Below are 19335 nucleotides of genomic sequence, written 5' to 3' on the forward strand. Positions count from 1 at the left end.
TGAAAATGTTTGTCGCCACACAGAAACCGTTTCTTAAAGAATTTAAATAATTTAACCCCTAATGAGCCAAAGTTCCCAAAGACAGCAGGATCAGTTTTGGTTAAATGGGCCCAAAATGGTTCGGAAGACTCTTTTCATAAAGTTGTTCCTCATTCTTTGTGCTTTTTCCTACAAATGTGTCACTTGTCGTCCATCTGAACTCCTGATCCGGAATAACTGCAGCTGAAATATATTCATAATTCTTCTCTATGTTACGTCTTTTGTTAGCTTTGTTTTAGTTCAGATTACAGCTGTGGGCTGCATCTGTTTTTGTCAGAACAGTAATATAATATACTATAATAAACATAATATAATACCATACAATATAAAAAAAATACTATAATATAACATAATAATATAAAGTAATATAATATAAAATAATTAAATATATAATTATATAGAATAGTATAATATAACATAATAAAATAAAATAGAATAGAATATAAAATTATTAAATATATAATGATATAGAATAGTATTATATAACATAATAAAATATAATATAAAATAATTAAATATATAATTATATAGAATAATATAATACAACATGCAATTATTTCATAGAATAAAAATAATATAAAATAAAATCACAGGAATGAGCTGTGATCTGATAAATGCTTATCAAACTTTATTCATGCTTTCTATCCGAAAACATGACGTCACAAACCTTTTTCATTCAAACACTTGTCGGATTGTTAGAAATATAATAACACATCAGAGTCTGACTGAAGTCGCCCTGAGGACCTCGACGCTCCTCTCAAACACCAAAACACTGAAAATAGAATCACAGTGCTGCAGAATGAGCCAAAACATGCCCTCACTGTGTGTGTGTGTGTGTGTGTGTGTGTGTGTGTGTGTGTGTGTGTGTGTGTGTGTGTGTGTGTGTGTGTGTGTGTGTGTGTGTGTGTGTGTGTGTGTGTGTGTGTGTGTGTGTGTGTGTGTGTGTGTGTGTGTTTTTAATTTCCAATCTGCACGCTCTCCAACGTCTCTCCAGCATATGTTTACTGTGCTGCAGCCAGAATTCACACTCCTACACACTTCCTCTCTCTGTGTGTCTGTGTGTCTCCCTCTCTCACACACACACACATACACACACACACACACACACACACACACACACACACACACACACACACACTCACACTTTAACAGGTGGAGCTTTAATTTAACATTTTGAGGATGGAAACATTTTCAATCCCATTTAGATGTAAAATCTGTTGTTTCTCATCCAGATGCAAAAACAAAATATAACTTTAACTATAACTGTATATTGTCATTTTATTCTTTAATTCATTTACTTTAAGTCATCGTACGCTTTGACTGGTTGCTGGTTTGTGACTCCCGTTGATTAACAACAAACAATGGAAAAAACCCGAGAATCAATCAAGAAAACGAATGTATTATTGTTGTTTTCTGAGCTGTTTCCATGGTTACGGACAGATTCACCAAAATGTAGAGAAATAAAGTTAAAAATAGATGTTTTATCTTTTTGGATCTGTTGAACTAATTTTATTATCTGCATGAAACCTTTAAAAGAATTCCGTTCTTTGAGGAAACATTCTCACTAAAACGTCCATTGAGTTGCAGCTCCGGAGCTTTTTGATCAGGTGATGCTGTTTGTAATGTTAATGTAGATGTTTCAATTTCTATCTTTCAAGTATTCAATTTTGTTTTTAAATCAATATCACCAAGAGGTCTGGAGCTCTGATCTTTTTTTGACAAGACTGATTTGTTTCTGTGCTGATTGATTGATTGATTGATTGATTGATGACTGATGCGTTTTTTCCAATTTTTTTTAACCGAAGACAAAAAATCTGCAGCTGCTGAAAAATGTGGAGTCAGCAGTGTGTGTGTGTGTGTGTGTGTGTGTGTGTGTGTGTGTGTGTGTGTGTGTGTGTGTGTGTGTGTGTGTGTGTGTGTGTGTGTGTGTGTGTGTGTGTGTGTGTGTGTGTGTGTGTGTGTGTGTGTGTGTGTGTGTGTGAACAGATTGGATGTATGAGTTGAGAGAGCTGCAGTCTCGGCACTTTTCTCCTCTGACCATAAAACGTCCCTCCTTCTTCATCATGTCAGACGCTCCTCCTCCTCCTCTCTTTCTCTTTACACTACTCTCTCATGCCTCTGTCTCCCTTTCATTACTCCTCCTCTACTATCCTCTCCTCATTTCCTCTCCTCCTCCTTTGCTCGTTCCTTTCCTCTCATTTCCTCATCTTCTTTCCTCTCTTCTACTCCTTGTTCCCTTTCCTATTATCTTCTTCTTCTTTCCTTATCTCCTCTTGTCTCTCTTTGTCTCCTCTCCTCTCCTTCCCTTATTGTTTCCTCGTCGTCTCCTTTCCTCTCCTCCCTGTCTCCTCCTCTCTGTATTCCGTCTCCTCTCCTCTCCCCCTTCTCTCCTCCCCTCCTTGTTTCCTCCCCTCCTTGTTTCCTCCCCTTGTCTTCCTCCAGCTCTTTATTGTCACATTGTTTATACTCTTTGTTTTCTTTCCTTCTCTCCTCTCCTTGTCTCCTCTCCTCCTTCTCTCCTCTTCTCCTTGTTTCCTCCCCTTGTCTTCAACCTGCTCCTCATGTCACATTTTTTCCTTTCCTCATCTCCTCTCCTTGTCTCCTCTCCTCCTTGTATGAGGAGGAGGAGGCAGTGATGATGGATGACGGGTCATTTCAGGACACGCTGTTTTAAATAAACGCCAAAGTAACAGCCAATCGGTTTAGACTACAGCTCCCATAAATCCTGCTGCTGCTCGGCCGCCCTGCAGGACAACTTATCATGTGTTTCTGTCACACACACACACACACACACACACACACACACACACACACACACACACACACACACACACACACACACACACACACACACACACACACACACACACTCATGCATATATACTGCAGCTGTCCAGCTTTATGACCGCATATAAAGATTTATATATTAACAGTGTCAGGCCTTTTAAAGGAGTATCAGGTCACACTGTTGTACAATAACAAACGTACAACATGGACGCAGTCAGACAGTGAAAGTACCGTCGTAGTACTTGTAGTTTTAATGGATTAGGACGGCCTGTTTGGCTCATGTTTTGTAGCCAGTGTAGCATGAAAGCATGGTGGAATAAGCAAACTAGCTCAATGTGTCACAGCCAGGCGGTACTCCAGTTCTGAAAAGTGAAGTCAAAGCTTCATGTGTTAAAGCTGCATTCTCTCTGCTGTCCACCAGGGGGCGACTCCTCTGGTTGTATAGAAGTCTATGAGAAAATGACTCTACTTCTCTCTTGATTTATTCCCTCAGTAAACATTGTAAACATGAGTTTATGGTCTCAATCTCTAGTTTCAAGTCTTCTTCAATACAGCATGATGTTCATTTAGTAAATGATGCTCCATTTAGAGTCAAACAGACCATAAAGCAGGGGATGCTTTAGGGCGGGGCTACACACTGATTGACAGGTCCACACCAGAGACGTATACGGCGTCTCTACGTCACTCCTCCTCACTCCATATATGGTCACTTCCTGTTCACTGGTTGTGAAAAAACAAGATGTCGATGGCCGTGATCCAAGATGGTGACGGGGAAAATCGCAGAACTCAATTCTTCATAACGTCATGATGATTCTAATTTTACTGTACACCTCTGTCTCTGCAGACATCTCTGCACACACACACACACACATATATATATATATATATATATATATATATATATATATACAGTCTCTCTCTGCAGTGTGTAATTTATCACCTCTCTCTATCAGCGTGTCATTTTTTAGAGGCTGAATGAATCCCTCTGCTCTAAACCTGTGTGTGTGTGTGTGTGTGTGTGTGTGTGTGTGTGTGTGTGTGTGTGTGTGTGTGTGTGTGTGTGTGTGTGTGTGTGTGTGTGTGTGTGTGTGTGTGTGTGTGTGTGTGTGTGTGTGTGTGTGTGTGTGAGCGCCGTAGATTCCGTCGTTCTCACCTACGTGTTATGCGACACCGTAACCTTGGCGACCGCTGAGGTTCAGATGAACTTTGTTTTTCTTTTCCACACACTTTAAACTTTTTACCCCTTCAATCAGTTACCATAACAACCAGTATTTCTGGTGTTTAAGTGATGCTGATATCTGACTCAATACTTGAGTTTAAAACAGGAGGTTTTTTTTGGTCCAGACACAATTTCAGCTATGTTCTATAATCGGATAAATAAGAAAAGCTAATATGAAGCTAAACCATCATCAGACAAAAGCCGATGACATTTCCACCAATGATCTCCTCGTCTTTCTCTCTACACTTGGGCTGTTTACATGCATGCAACCAAAGCTCCAATGTGATTGGTCGATACTCTAAACAGAACGGAAACCAGAAAGATTCAGATACTAAAAAGTTGCCTCCAGACTCAACATTCATATGAAGATATTTTTTTATAGAGAATAAACTCACACTAGTTACAATTTTTTCCTTAATGTGGAAATCTTGAAGATTTCATTTAAATAAAGGTCTGTTAACTTACTATTTATAAAGGAAGTGATTCTATAGCTCTTTGATGAAACTATTACAATGTTTATTTATTTGCAGTTTTATGAACAAAGTGACTGTTGTTTGTTTTTGGTTTGGTTTTGATTTGGTTCTAGTTTGGTTCGGTTTGGTACAAGAACCATTTGGTCGGTGTTTCCTTTCTATTATATAGTGTTGGTTTTGTTTTGATTTGTTTTTTGTTTTGGTACAAAAACATTTGGTTGTTTTTCCTTTCTGTTGGTTTGAATCACTTTTCTGCTTTGGTTTTCTTTCAGTTTACAGTTTCTCAGAAAACCAAACATGTTTAATTTTGGAGCCGTAACAAACAAACATTAATTCTGATCATAATCTGTCGGATCATAAATCCATACCGGAGGTTTTTACTTTCAGTTCCTGTCTCTGCAGTTTATTAGCATGTGTGTGTGTTTACTCTTCACATGTGACCGTGTGCGTAGGCGTCCATATGTGCATGTGTGGGGTTTTCTTTGGTGCCGTGGGAACAGACATATGGTGACGGTCACATGATCGGAAGAAGGTCAGTCCCAAAGAGATGTGAAGCCAAGATGGAGACGACCACAGGGAGATATTTAACCAGATTGATTGACCTACATTTAGGTGGAAAGATGCAGATTTTATTTAGTGTGAATCTTCGTTTTGTTTAAATTATTCTGAGCCGTTACGGAGCTGCAGCATCACGTACGTCCACGGCCGGTTGAGCTATATGTTGTCTGGAAATGTCACATGACCTTTTCTCATCTTATAAGATGAAGGGCTCCTTCACCTTTTCCAGCCCGTCAGACGTTCCTCAGGTCCTCAGAGAGTCCGACACTGCAGCGCGACGACTTCTCAGGTTTTAGATTATGGTCGGAGAATTTTGTGTTTGACGCTTTTAAACGTGATTGTCTTTGATTATTTACATTTTGAAATTATTCGAGGAACAAAAGCAAAAGCAGCAAAAAGTTCTGAACTTTCTTCCAGCTACATTTCCTTGTTCATAATAATATGAATATTTGACTATTTGTTGATCAAAATGAGATATGTGAAGACAATATTTGGGTCCTGGGGAAGTGGGCATTTTTATTTTCTTTCACTGATAAAATGAATCTAAAAATAACGTAAACAATTAGTTGTGCGTCTTGATGTATAAAAATGCTGTCTCGAAGAAAATCTCTTGAAATATTTATAAAATGACCTTTGAGTTTTCTTGGCAATTTAAACGAGGCAAAATGAGAACCGGAGAATTTGGAGTCAGTTTCATACATTTTGTTTGGGTCTTCATACGTAAAGAGTACATTAAAATAAGTTATTGACAGGAAAACTTTTGTTACATAACGTGAGTTTGTCACTTAGATATCTAAACATCAACTTCCTGTCCATTTAATATGCTGTGGATATTCAGGATCCCCAGAGGATGAATCTTTCTGCGCCCGTGTTACAACTCTTTCAATCAAAATATCCAACATGAAGACGTTAAATGCCCTGAACCAGGGTTTAAACTGCCAGCCAAACTTTCTGTGAAATGTGCAGATTTGCTTTTTGAGTCTTCCTGTTCTATTTAAATGCGATCGGTTACACTATCAATAAATAAATATACAATACAGTCAATCAAATACATTTTTCAAAAAGTCTGAGTCACTGCAACCTTGAGAGATTCTTGAGGAAACACATAAAAGAGAACAGAAAATGGCAAACTGATGGTTCCAGTAGTTTGAGAGATTAGCCGTGGACAGACGGACGGACACACCCACACACTCACTCACACATGATCCCAAGCTTACGCTCCTTTTCAGTAATGTGTTTTTCTTTAACAAAAGTGTATTAATCTTCTGTAAGCAGAGGTGTGTCAGGTTGTCCTCCACAGTGAAACCATGCAGGAAGCCCCGTTAGCACATCGTTGCTCTGCAGAGGACTCGTGTCTGTTTTGGTCTTTACGTGACCTTTTTCCTTCAGAGCCTGTCTCCGGACAAATTATGAACTATGTACGCAAGACAAACAACTTTGACCTTAACTCAACATATTAATGCTTTTCAGAGAAAGAAGGTTTTTGATTTCACAAAAAAAGAGTCTTGAGTAGGTTGTTCAGTCTGTCCAGCTATATCGTCTTATTACGGGGTGTAGCGATCACTGTGGCCTGTAGGGGTCACTGTGTGCTTCTACTGCTGTGTCATCTCAAAATGATGCCTCTATGTACTTTACTTTTATGTTCCTGTTAAAGTCAAAATGACCTTCAGGTGTCTCTTTACCCACAAACCAGTTGTGTGTGTGTGTGTGTGTGTGTGTGTGTGTGTGTGTGTGTGTGTGTGTGTGTGTGTGTGTGTGTGTGTGTGTGTGTGTGTGTGTGTGTGTGTGTGTGTGTGTGTGTGTGTGTAGGTGTGTTTTACCTGTCTTGTGGGGACACTAAACTAATGACACAGTCACACTGTGGGGACTAGCTGTTTTCTTGGGACTTAATGGGAACAATAATGTCCCTGTAACATTAATCATTACAATTTAGGGTAAAGACTTGGTTTAAGGTCAGGGTAAGTCTCAATGAAATTAAAGTCAATGTAATGTCCCGAAAAGTCATGAAAAAAACTCTTGTGTGTGTGTGTGTGTGTGTGTGTGTGACCTCAACACTGCCCTGTCCAGTCCAGTATAATATAACACCAGCAGCAGAGGTAAAAAAGCCTCATGGATTTAGGAACAATAATCCATTTTGCTGCAATGCCACTGCAATGCAACACCCCTTTGTCTTGTTCAGGGATGCTCCGTGTGTGTGTGTGTGTGTGTGTGTGTGTGTGTGTGTGTGTGTGTGTGTGTGTGTGTGTGTGTGTGTGTGTGTGTGTGTGTGTGTGTGTGTGTGTGTGTGTGTGTGTGTGTGTGTGTGTGTGTGTGTGTGTGTGTGTGTGTGTGTGTGCGTGAATGTACAAATATTTGAGGGGGACGGATAAAAGGGCGATTGTCTCGTCTCCTGTCAGAGGTTGAATGATGGAAAGAAGGAAAAAGGACCGAGAGAGGAAGATGAGGCAGAGTGACTCAGCTCACCTTTTTGCTCAGTTTGATGTTTTGCCCATTCTCTGCAATTATAAACTAATTATCGTCTCTTTGACCTCCACCGACCTCCACTGAGGAGCTGCTGTGTTCAGTTTTTTTACGATCGGCTTTGATTTACGTCCTACTCGTTTTGTCTCTCCACTGTCCGCTGAAATGATAAACCTGATGATCGACGAGCAGCAAACAGCGGACAGTTAGAGACTAGCTGGGGAACAAAGTGGAGCATTTAGCAGCTAAAGAGACAGATATTTTTATCAGGAGGTGGAGGAGACCAAAAAAGGAGCTAAAAAAGAGAGAATAATGGACTTTGATTCATCAGGTGACACACAGACATTGTTATGTTGTTTTGTAACTGCTAATCTCTCTCTATTGTCTTTCTAGCTCCATGGACCAATCATCATGAGACTCTGCACCGCCCCCCTCTCCTCGCTCCGCCCCCTTCTACAGTCCCTGCCCCTCCCTCTGCGCCATCGCTGCTGCCTGTCAACCCTCTTGGCCAATAGCGGCACAGCGTCACGCAGACACCTCAGCACAGATGGCCACGCCCCTCAGCCCGTGATTGGTCAGGACTCGGTGGAGGTGTTGGGCCACTCCTATCCCCGCGATGACTTCACCAACGTCACGCCGAGGATCATGGCCAAGGTCGGCCGCAACCTCCACAACCAATCCCATCATCCTCTGTGGCTGATCAAGGAGCGAATCAAAGCTCACTTCTACAGGTACGCATTGAGGAAAGGTGATGGCCTCCATCTTTGTGTGACTCTATCAACTCGTAAATACAAAAAACCTTCAGCACCAATACCTCCAAACTCAGCAGTACTGAGATCGTAACTTTTTTACCAAAGAGTGCTCCTTGTGTTCCGCCTCTTTCTGCAATGATTGGCTAGTACTACTGTTCTGTGATTGGCCAGTGTGCTTTGCCTTGACTGTTGTCATTTTTACCCAAACAATGATCTTTTCCTGAACCTAAACAAGTAGTTTTTTTGCCTTTACCTATTTCTGGCAGAACATTTCTTCCATATGTGCTTAATTTCAGTGTAGCATAAGAGAATGGTGGAATTGATAAGCTAGCTAGCTAGCTATATGCCAGGCACTAAATAAGTATAATTTAACAACTTAATGCTTTATCCTTTCACTCTTGTCACAGTGTAGGAAAGCACCTTTTGAAAGCCAGATGAGGGACAACTTCGCACAGCTCATTTTTTGTAAGAATGGTGTAATTAGCTAGCTTACTAGCCAGCTGCTAAAGGAGTAACACTTAACAACTCTGTCCTTCATCCACAAACTCTTGTCACAGCACATTTTTAATAACAGATTAGTGACAATTTTGCTAAACTCAACTTCTGTAACAAGTGAAGCATTAAAGCATGGTGGAATTAGCAAGCTAGCTACTTAGCCAGCTCCTTAATGAGTAACAACTTAATGCTTCATCAGTACACTGTTTTTCGTTGTTTTAGTGTCCACAGAGTGTTTGTTCATCCTCCTCTTCCTCATCCAAATGAAACCAGTTTCTTCTCTAAATCAGCTGCTGTTGTCTCTCCACACGTCTTGTAAATATATTTTTCTGGGTTTGGTCTTTATTTTCGGAGCACAAGCTGCTGACTGAATCTCTCGGCGGGCCGGTCTTCGGGGACGGTCGGGTGTAAAAGTTTTGCTGCAGTGAAATATGGTCACGCTGTCGGTTGTATTCCACACTCGCCATAAAAAAAACAACACACACAGCAGCCGGCGCATTAATGCTGCATTAATAAGTCGTTAAGAAGTCACTGAGTGTGTTGTGTGACAGTGCTTTATGGCTCTGCCTTTTCACAGGTCGTGAACTTTACTCTTTAGAAAAGCCTGTCTGCTCCGATAGCAGCAGGACGGCAGACTTTCAGGACTCCAAAGGGCTGCTGGGTAATTTTCCAACAAGATGACCAACAGTTACTTCACATTAAGGCTGCTTCTCAGTATTTTTTATTGTCTCTTTCACTTCTTCTGTCTCTTTTGATTCTACTGAGACTTACAACATGAATAAAATATATTTAGAGTATTAGTAGTTGTACAAATACTGCGGTTAAGCAGGGTCTTGTAGTAACAGTCCGTGTTCTGCCCTGTGTACATACTTTTAGTATGTAAATTATCATGTGTAGCTACACGTTGACATTAAAACTGAAGCTTTAAATTACATCTTTTTATGAACACAAAACCGTTTTAATTGTATTTCAATGATTAAATGAAACTCAAATACAATTAATAATTAACAGTTGTCTAAATAACCTTTTAAACACATTTAGCCCTCTGTCAACCTCAACGTCCGGATGTATAAAGCTTTATTTGTTAACATGTCAAACTTTTATTATTTTAATTATTTGTCTAAAATAAACAAAACATTCTTGGCAACACTAATTTTTTTGTTAAAGTAACGAAAAAAAAGTAAAAGTCTTGATTTCAAAATTAGGTAAAAGTTTAAGAGTTCCGTCCACGAATGTACTTGAAGAAGTAAAAGTACATGTTTTCTCCTGTGGGTGAAATTTGATCCTTTATGACATTAATAGATTCTTATTTCTTACTTTGTTCTGTCGCTCGTTGTTGTTTGTTTGATGCTTACTCTGCTCCTCCATCAATAACAACGTCTCTCTCTGACCCTCCACAGTTCTTACATCGGTCGCTGGGGCAACCCGCTCTTCTCCGTCCACGACAACCTGAGCCCCGTGGTTACCGTGGAGCAGAACTTTGACAGGTCAGCAGCTCCATCAGCGGTTAATTGATCTGAGTGGAACATGAGCTTTTATTTTTTCTTCATGGCTCAGTTATTCTTGTCCCCACACACATAAATATATATATATTTGCATTTCTTATTTCTAATTAAATTTGTGGAGATGCAAAACATCCTGAGAGCAAACTGAGTTTAGAGCGAGAATGAGAAGATTAAATGTCAGTGAACATCCAGAGAGTCTTTATTAAATCATAAATGTCATGTTTTTGTTGTTCCACTGAATTTCTTTTCGCTGATTGTCTGACTTGATGAATTATCCGTGAGGTGAATCTTAAATGTGGTTTGATTGACAGCTTGCTGATCCCGCCCGACCACGCCAGCAGGAAGCGAGGAGACAACTACTACCTGAACAGGTGAGTGACGCTGCTCACCACCCACAATGCATCTCTTCTGTAGCGATGTCTTTTCCCCTCTGATCAGATTCAACATAAATATATATGAATAAAGATTTCTACTGGATAAACTGATGATCTAAATATGTCTGCACCTGTTCAGTTTACCCAAAAGACACATTGACAGAAGTACTCAGATCATTAACGCAGTAAAAGTATTAATGCAACTATGTAGCAATACTCCCTTACAAGGAGAAGTCCTGCATTCAAAAGCCTGCCTAAGTAAAGTACATAAGTTTTCTCAGCTTTATGTTATAAGAAACAGAAGTATTCTTAACTTCATCTAGTGAAAGTACAGAAGTATTCTCATTTTCATGCAGTAGAAGTACAGAAGTATTATCAGCTTTATGCAATTAAAGTAAAGAAGTATTCTCATCTTTATGTAGTAAAAGTACAGAAGTACTTTTAACTTAAAATATAGTAGAAGTACAGAAGTATTCCCATCTAAATGTAATAAAATCACAGTAGTATTCTCAACTTTGTGCAGTAAAGTACAGAAGTATTCTTAGCCTCATGAAGTAAAAGTACGGAAGTATTCTCAACTTTATGTAATAAAAGAACAGAAACATTTTCATCTTCATGTACTAAATGTCCTGAAGTATTCTCAACTTCGTACAGTAGAGGTACAGAAGTATTTTCATCTTCGTGTCACTGGTTCCAGGAAAACGATGCTCCGCGCCCACACCTCGGCCCACCAGAGGGAGCTGGTGAGCTCCGGGCTTGACGCCTTCCTATTGGCCGGAGACGTCTACAGGCGGGACGAGATCGACGCCAGTCACTACCCCGTCTTCCACCAGATGGAGGGAGTCCGACTCTTCTCCAACCACGAGGTAGAGACGACGCATATACTTTAAGTGTGTCTGAACCTTCACAGTACTAACTGTAGCGGGCTGAAGATGCAGAGAAAAGGATGCTTATAGTTAGCATGAGGCTAAGCTAAACTATGAGAGAGGTGGAGAGAAATATTGCTAATCAGCTTAACTATTAGAGAAGCTTATTTCTTTAACCAGTGTAGCATTAAAGCTTGGTGGAACCAGCAAGCCAACCAGCAGACTGCTGTCTACTTAGCTAGCTTGCTATTTCTGCCATGCTTTCATGCTACATTGGTTTCAGAAAATGATCCCAAACAAAAACTTATCTCGTGATTGCAGTGTGTGGATGATTCGTTAAGTTAATTTTGCTCATTTAACAGCTGGCTAGTTAGCTAGCTACCGTGCTAATTCCACCATCCTTCCATGCTAACGTTACTGTTTGAAGACAGATGTGTCCTGTGTGTCCTGTGTGTCCTCCAGCTGTTCTCTGAGGTGCAGCACGGTGAGGATCTGTCCCTGTTTGAGTCCGGAGGCCGGCGGACGCCTCAGAAACAGGAAGCTCACTCTCTGGAGGCCGTGAAGCTGCTGGAGTTCAACCTGAAGCTCACTCTGACCCGACTCGTCTCCCACCTGTTCGGAGGAGGTGAGATCACCTGAGGCCACAGGAAGTCACTCTTCCTCCTCCTCATTATCGACCCTCCTTCTCCTCTTCTTCCTCACTGTCATAAACCTCCTTCTTTTTTTCTTCCTCTTCCCCTCCTTGTCTCTTTTTCTCCTCTTCTCATTCTCCTCCTCCTTCTCTTTTTCCTCATTGGCATCAACCACCTCCTCTTCTTCTCCTCTTCCCTCTCCTTATCTTCTTTGTCATCGTCATCAAACTCCTACTCCTCATCCTCATCTTCCTCAACACCCTCCTTCCCCCTCTTCTCCCATCCTCCTTCTCCTCTCCATCAACCTCCCTCTCCTCTTTTTCTCCTCCTCCTCCTCTTCCTTCTCTTCTTTCGGATTGTCATCAACCTCCATCTCTTCTTCTCCTCTTCTCTTCCTCCTCCACCTCCTCCTCCTCTTCTTCCTCATGGTCATTAACCTCCTCCTCCTCCTCCCCTCAGATCTGGAGGTGCGGTGGGTGGACTGTTACTTCCCCTTCACTCACCCCTCCTTTGAGATGGAGGTGCGTTTCCAGGGCGACTGGATGGAGGTGCTGGGCTGTGGAGTGATGGAGCAGGAGCTGCTGAACTCAGGTCAGAACACACACACACACACACACTCACTCACTGTCGCTGCCTCGAGCCCGTGAGCAAGGCAGCGATGGACCCAGCCCACCAACCGCAGCACCTTCAGATGCAATGCATGCTGGGACTTTCAGAGACTTTAAACGCTCCATGTCCCACCTGTCTCTGTTTCCTTGCAGCAGACCTGAGCTGCTCTCTGTGTTTAATGTGTCAGTAATCTGAGTAAACACACAGACACACACACACACACACACACACACACACACACACACACACACACACACACACACACACACACACACACACACACATACACACTCAGGTCAGGGATTGATTGGTCTATTTGTCCAACAGGGTGTGAGACATATGGACACGGCACACAGAGACGAAACAAAGATCAGACCAACATTCAGGACACTCTCTCTTTTAGTGTCTCTCCCCTCTCTCTCTCTCTCTCTCTCTCTAGTGTCTCTCTCTCTTAGTGTCTCTCTTAGTGTCCTCTCTCCCCCCCCCCCGTCATCCAGCTAAGTAGCTAGCTTGCAGCTTTGCCCTTGAACAAAGCTGCAGCGCGGCGCTCCACTTCACCGCTGCTTGTTCCAATCAATAATACATGTTTGAGGACGCAAAGAGCGGCCGGTTCTCACACTCACACACACACACACACACACACACACACACACACACACACACACACACACACACACACACACACACACACACACACACACACACAGACGGAGCACCTAGTTAAGGAAATGACTCTTTTATTGACGTACTTCCAACTGAGTTCTCTACTAAATGTGTGGAGAAAGAGAGTGTGTGTGTGTGTGTGTGTGTGTGTGTGTGTGTGTGTGTGTGTGTGTGTGTGTGTGTGTGTGTGTGTGTGTGTGTGTGTGTGTGAGACGTACTTTTAAATAAGTTGAAATGAAGACGTCTTTAAGGTCGAGCCTCTGAGCAAGGCACTGAACCGGCAACCTTTTAGACTGACAGTGTTGCTCTTAACACGACAGAAACAGTGACTGAACTCTGGTGACGTTTTGAGATGTTTGTGTCTGAATCTTTTACTTTTTTTTTTACGCTTGTTTAGTGTTTTGCAGAAAATGTCTTCGCTTCTATTGAGACGCCCCCGTTAACAGTTTACATTTCTTATATATATATTAAAGCATTGACACACTGCTGGACCGAAACATTTGAAATCAGCCTGTAACAAAGTAAACATCACATTTACTTCCACTAATACTTTCATAGCTAAACCTATAGAACATAATGGGTTGTAATTCATAGATAAACAACTAAATAATGTAGTATATAATACAAGTAATTATGAACCAGGGAGTATAAAGACGTCAACAACACAAGCCGTTTGGTTCGTGGACAAAAAGCGATCTTTGCTCCAGGACAATGTTTGTTCCTCATGTGAAACGTGGATTTATTTGTCACATATCTTGCGAACTTAAGTAACGGCACTATTATTATTATTATTATTATTATTATTATGTTAATATTATTATTATATTAAGATTATTGTTATTATTATTATTGTTGTTGTTATTATTGTTATTGTTGTTATTATTATTGTTGTTGTTGTTATTGGTATGTTATTATTGTTGTTGTTATTATTATTATTAATATTATTATGTTATTTTAACCAAAACCCCGATCTTTTTCTGTTAAGACTGTGAACTTTATTTTGAAAATACTGTATCCATGTAAGGAACAGAAACAAATGAAGACGTGACGTTATTATTCAATAACACCGTCTGCTTTGCTTTGAGATCGAGACTAGAATGACTTCCAGATCAGCTTCAAAAAGGGTTTACTTGACCTCTGACCCCTGCAGCTGTAGTTCCCTCCCCCGCCAGAGGGGGGAGCTGTTGATCAGATGAGGAGGAGGGCAGGAAGCAGACCGGAGGAGGAGAGTCCTCCTTTAACTTCACTTTCACCTCCTCGGTTAATGAACACAGATAGGAAGAAACCTAAACGTGGAGCAGGATGTAGTTCAAAAACTCCTAATCCTTCTTCTGCTTCTTCTTCTGCTTCTTCTTCTTCTTCTTCTTCTTCTTCTTCTTCTTCTTTCTTCTTCTTCTTCTTCTGCTTCTTTCCTTCTTCTTCTTCTGCTTCTTTCCTTCTTCTGCTTCTTCTTCTTCTTCTTCTTCTTCTTCTTCTTCTTCTGCTTCTTTCCTTCTTCTTCTTCTTCTTCTTCTTCTTCTTCTTCTGCTTCTTTCTTCTTTCTTCTTTCTTCTTCTTCTTCTTCTGCTTCTTTCCTTCTTCTTCTTCTTCTGCTTCTTCTTCTCCTTCTTCTTCTTCTGCTTCTTTCCTTCTTCTTCTTCTTCTTCTTCTTTCCTTCTTCTGCTTCTTCTTCTTCTTCCTTCTTCTTTCCTTCTTCTTCTACTTCTTCTTTCCTTCTTCTGCTTCTTTCTTCTTCTTCTTCTTCTTCTTCTTCTTCTTCTTCTTCTTCTTCTTCTTTCCTTCTTCTTCTTCTTCTTCTTCTTCCTTCTTCTGCTTCTTCTTCTTCCCTTCTTCTTTCTTTCTTCTTCTTCTTCTCCTCCTCCTCCTCCTCCTCTTCTCTGTCTTTAGTTGTAAGCTGATCACATCAGCAGTTGTAGTTGAACACATGATGTCGCTCTGCACTTCATTCACAATACACTCCTGTGTGTGTGTGTGTGTGTGTGTGTGTGTGTGTGTGTGTGTGTGTGTGTGTGTGTGTGTGTGTGTGTGTGTGTGTGTGTGTGTGTGTGTGTGTGTGTGTGTGTGTGTGTGTGTAAGAGAGAGAGATAACATTGGCAGTGTCTCTCTGCCCTTGGCACTGCAGCAATGCTCTTGACATTCATAGTGTAGGGAGGCACACACACACACACACACACACACACACACACACACACACACACTCCTCTGCTCTTCTTCTTCTTTCTTTAATTCGCTCACTCTCTTGACTGCCGGAGTCAAGTTTGTCACACACACACACACACACACACACACACACACACACACACACACACACACACACACACACATTCTCACCCTCTCCACCTCCCCTACGTATCCACTGCGGCAGTGTGGCTCCGTTGCCTTGGAAACCACTCATTCACCCCCCCCCCACACACACACACACACACACACACACACACACACACACTTTTTTCTGGAGCAGGGAGAGTGAGAGACAATGAGGGAAAAAAATGGAGGTGAGAGAGTAGAGAAGTTAATGTGATGGAGGGAGAGAGAGGAGGAGGGGAGGGGGAGGAAAAGGATGAATGGAAAGGGAGGAGCTAGGAATAGGAAAGGAAAGAAGGAGACGAGGAAAGAAGGAAGGAAGGAAGAATAGGATGGAGAGAAGATTAAACGAGTGGCAAGACCTCAAACTCCACCACGAGGCAACAGTGTGTGTGTGTGTGTGTGTGTGTGTGTGTGTGTGTGTGTGTGTGTGTGTGTGTGTGTGTGTGTGTGTGTGTGTGTGTGTGTGTGTGTGTGTGTGTGTGTGTGTGTGTGTGTGTATTTAATGGTGTTATTTAATGGTGAGGAAGCGTGACTGCCATATGTGTTGCCCGAGGCCCAATGTGAGGAGGGGGAGAGTTAATGAGAGAGGAGGGGAGAAAGGAAAATAACTGGGAAATAATGAATTAGGGAGGAAAAGGAAAAAGGGAAGAAGGAATGAGATTAGAGAATGAGGAAGTAGAGGAGACATGAGAGGGATGGAAGGAGGAAACAAGATGGGACAGAGGAAAGGGAGGAAGGAAAAGAGGAGGGAGGAAGTGGAAATAAGGGGGAGGAGAAAAGAAGGAAACAAGAGAGGAGAGAAGAGGATAATGTGGGGGGGTGAGATGGGGAGTGAAGGATGGGATGATGAAGGAGAGAGGAGAGAGGAAGATGGATGGTTCAGGTGGGAAGGAGGAAGGAAATGAGGGAGGAGAGGAGGGAAGAAGGAAACAGTGGGGGAGGTAAAATAGTGAGGGAGGGGAGGAGAGAGACGTTGGGGGAGTGATGGATGGAGAGAGAGAGACGACACAATGAGGTTTTAATAGAGATGAAGGGAGGAAGGAGGGAGAGATAAATGTCTTCATCAATTCACTGATGGAGGAGAGAGAGAGACAGAGAGAGAGAGAGACAGAGAGAGAGAGAGACAGAGAGAGAGAGAGAGAGAGAGAGAGAGAGAGAGAGAGAGAGACAGAGAGAGAGACAGAGAGAGAGAGAGAGACAGAGAGAGAGAGAGAGAGAGAGACAAGGAGAGAGAGAGACAGAGAGAGACAGAGAGAGAGACAAGGAGAGAGAGAGAGAGAGAGACAGAGAGAGACAGAGAGAGAGACAGAGAGAGAGAGAGAGAGAGAGAGAGAGACAGAGAGAGAGAGAGACAGACAGAGAGAGAGACAAAGAGAGAGAGAGACAAGGAAGGTTTGTCCTTTTTGAGTGTTAGTGTGTTGATCTTATTTTTATTATTTGTGTGTGTGGTTGTGTGTGTGTGTGTGTGTCTGTCTGTCTCTACATGTGTGTGTGTGTGTGTGTGTGTGTGTGTGTGTGTGTGTGTGTGTGTGTGTGTCTGTCTGTCTCTACATGTGTGTGTGTGTGTGTGTGTGTGTGTGTGTCTGTCTCTACATGTATGTGTGTGTGTGTGTGTGTGTGTGTGTGTGTGTGTGTGTGTGTGTGTGTGTGTGTGTCCCGGGGTTTTCCTCCAGTGTCTGTGGGCAGCATATGGGACCTGGCACTAATAACCACACCTCCACGCCAGAACCTGATTTACACACACACACACACACACACACACACACACACACACACACACACACACACACACACACACACACACACACACACACACACACCCCATGGGACAGGATTATGTGTGTGTGTGGAAGTTGAAATCTGATTAAAGTTGTGTTGGCGACAATTAACAGCCTCTCAAACCCACTGGGTGTGTGTGTGTGTGTGTGTGTGTGTGTGTGTGTGTGTGTGTGTGTGTGTGTGTGTGTGTGTGTGTGTGTGTGTGTGTGTGTGTGTGTGTGTGGTTCAGGTGGCAGTTCTGTCTTAATCCCCCTCTTCCTCCTCCTCCTCCTCCTCTGAATAAATCATGTGACCCTAACGCTCCTTTCATCCCTCCATCCATCCATCTCTCATTAAACCTCGTCTGTCATCACAGCTCCTTCACCCCCCCGTTAGAGGAGGGAGGCAGCAGGTTGATCGAGGGAGTAAAGAGAGGGAGGTAATGAGAAGCGTGGCGACCTCTCTCCTGGATTTGTGTTTCAGGCTTGTTAAGCCCCGCCTCCTCCTCCTGACCTCTGACCCCTCTGTGTTGATTGACACCTCCTTTCACTCCTTCCTTCCCTCCATCAATCCTCCTCCAGCATCCTCTGCTTTCTTTTATTTCCTTTCTTCATGTATAGAGAAAATAGTTTTCCTTCTTTCCTTTGTTTCCTTCCTTCCTCTGTTGTCCCTTCATCCTTTCCTCATTCTCTCATTCTCATCCTTTCCTCATTCTCTTCTTTTCATCCTTTCCTCATTCTCTCCCTCTCATCCTTTCATCCTTCCCTCATTCTCTCCTTCTCATCCTTTCCTCATTCTCTCATTCTCATCCTTTCCTCATTCTCTCATTCTCTTCTTTTCATCCTTTCCTCATTCTCTTCTTTTCATCCTTTCCTCATTCTCTTCTTTTCATCCTTTCCTCATTCTCTACTTCTCATCCTTTCATCCTTTCCTTATTCTCTCATTCTCTTCTTTTCATCCTTTCCTCATTCTCTTCTTTTCATCCTTTCCTCATTCTCTTCTTTTCATCCTTTCCTCATTCTCTTCTTTTCATCCTTTCCTCATTCTCTACTTCTCATCCTTTCATCCTTTCCTTATTCTCTCATTCTCTTCTGTTCATCCTTTCCTCATTCTCTCCCTCTCATCCTTTCATCCTTTCCTCATTCTCTCCCTCTCATCCTTTCATCCTTTCCCTCTTTCCTTCCTCTGTCATCCCTCCACTCTTTCTTCCTCTCCTCTTTTCATTCCTCTACCCTTTCCTTTCCTTTTCTCGTTACCTCACCCTTGTCTCCTCCTTCCTTCCTTCACTCATTCATCCCTCCATCCTTTAATCCCTGCCCCCTTCCTCTTTCCACCCAGTTCTCCCAGTGGGGGCAATAACTGGTGGACAGCTGGTGCACACACACACACACACACACACACAGATACACACACACACACACACACACACACAGCTGTCGTGTGTGTGTGTGTGTGTGTGTGTGTGTGTGTGTGTGTGTGTGTGTGTGTGTGTGTGTGTGTGTGTGTGTGTGTGTGTGTGTGTGTGTGTGTGTGTGTGTGTGTGTGTGTGTGTGTGTGTGAGAGAGCTGATGATTGACAGCTGAGTGTTTCATGTTGTTTATTGTTTTTATATATTGTTTACTATTCATTCACATTTTAAGTACTTTGAAAAACAACCATCTAATTATAATAATTCACCTTAATTCTTTAATTGTTTTAACCCAAACCACCATTTTACTAAACATAACTCCCTGTTTCCTCTCAAGATGGTAGTTTGAGACTGTATTCATGTACGAGCGGATGGTTCCTCTGCTGGTTCCTCTGCTGGTTCCTCTGCTGGTTCCTCTGCTGGTTCCTCT

General features: G+C 42.1%; 1 protein-coding gene across 5 annotated transcripts in view; it reads left to right on the forward strand.

Annotated features, from left to right (window-relative positions):
- fars2 (phenylalanyl-tRNA synthetase 2, mitochondrial) overlaps positions 1 to 19335 on the forward strand; it is a 95292-nt gene that overhangs the window by 11969 nt on the left and 63988 nt on the right. For all 5 annotated transcript variants that reach the window (XM_054622707.1, XM_054622708.1, XM_054622706.1 and 2 more), the window contains 6 exons: positions 7930 to 8267; positions 10184 to 10270; positions 10600 to 10659; positions 11360 to 11528; positions 11991 to 12153; positions 12620 to 12751. In XM_054622707.1, coding sequence (XP_054478682.1) covers positions 7948 to 8267; positions 10184 to 10270; positions 10600 to 10659; positions 11360 to 11528; positions 11991 to 12153; positions 12620 to 12751 — 931 coding nt within the window. In that variant the 5' untranslated portion in view covers positions 7930 to 7947. The remainder of the gene's footprint in view (positions 1 to 7929; positions 8268 to 10183; positions 10271 to 10599; positions 10660 to 11359; positions 11529 to 11990; positions 12154 to 12619; positions 12752 to 19335) is intronic.

This window comes from Anoplopoma fimbria, chromosome 21 (genome assembly GCF_027596085.1).
Source record: "Anoplopoma fimbria isolate UVic2021 breed Golden Eagle Sablefish chromosome 21, Afim_UVic_2022, whole genome shotgun sequence".
NCBI classification, from domain to species: Eukaryota; Metazoa; Chordata; class Actinopteri; order Perciformes; family Anoplopomatidae; genus Anoplopoma; species Anoplopoma fimbria.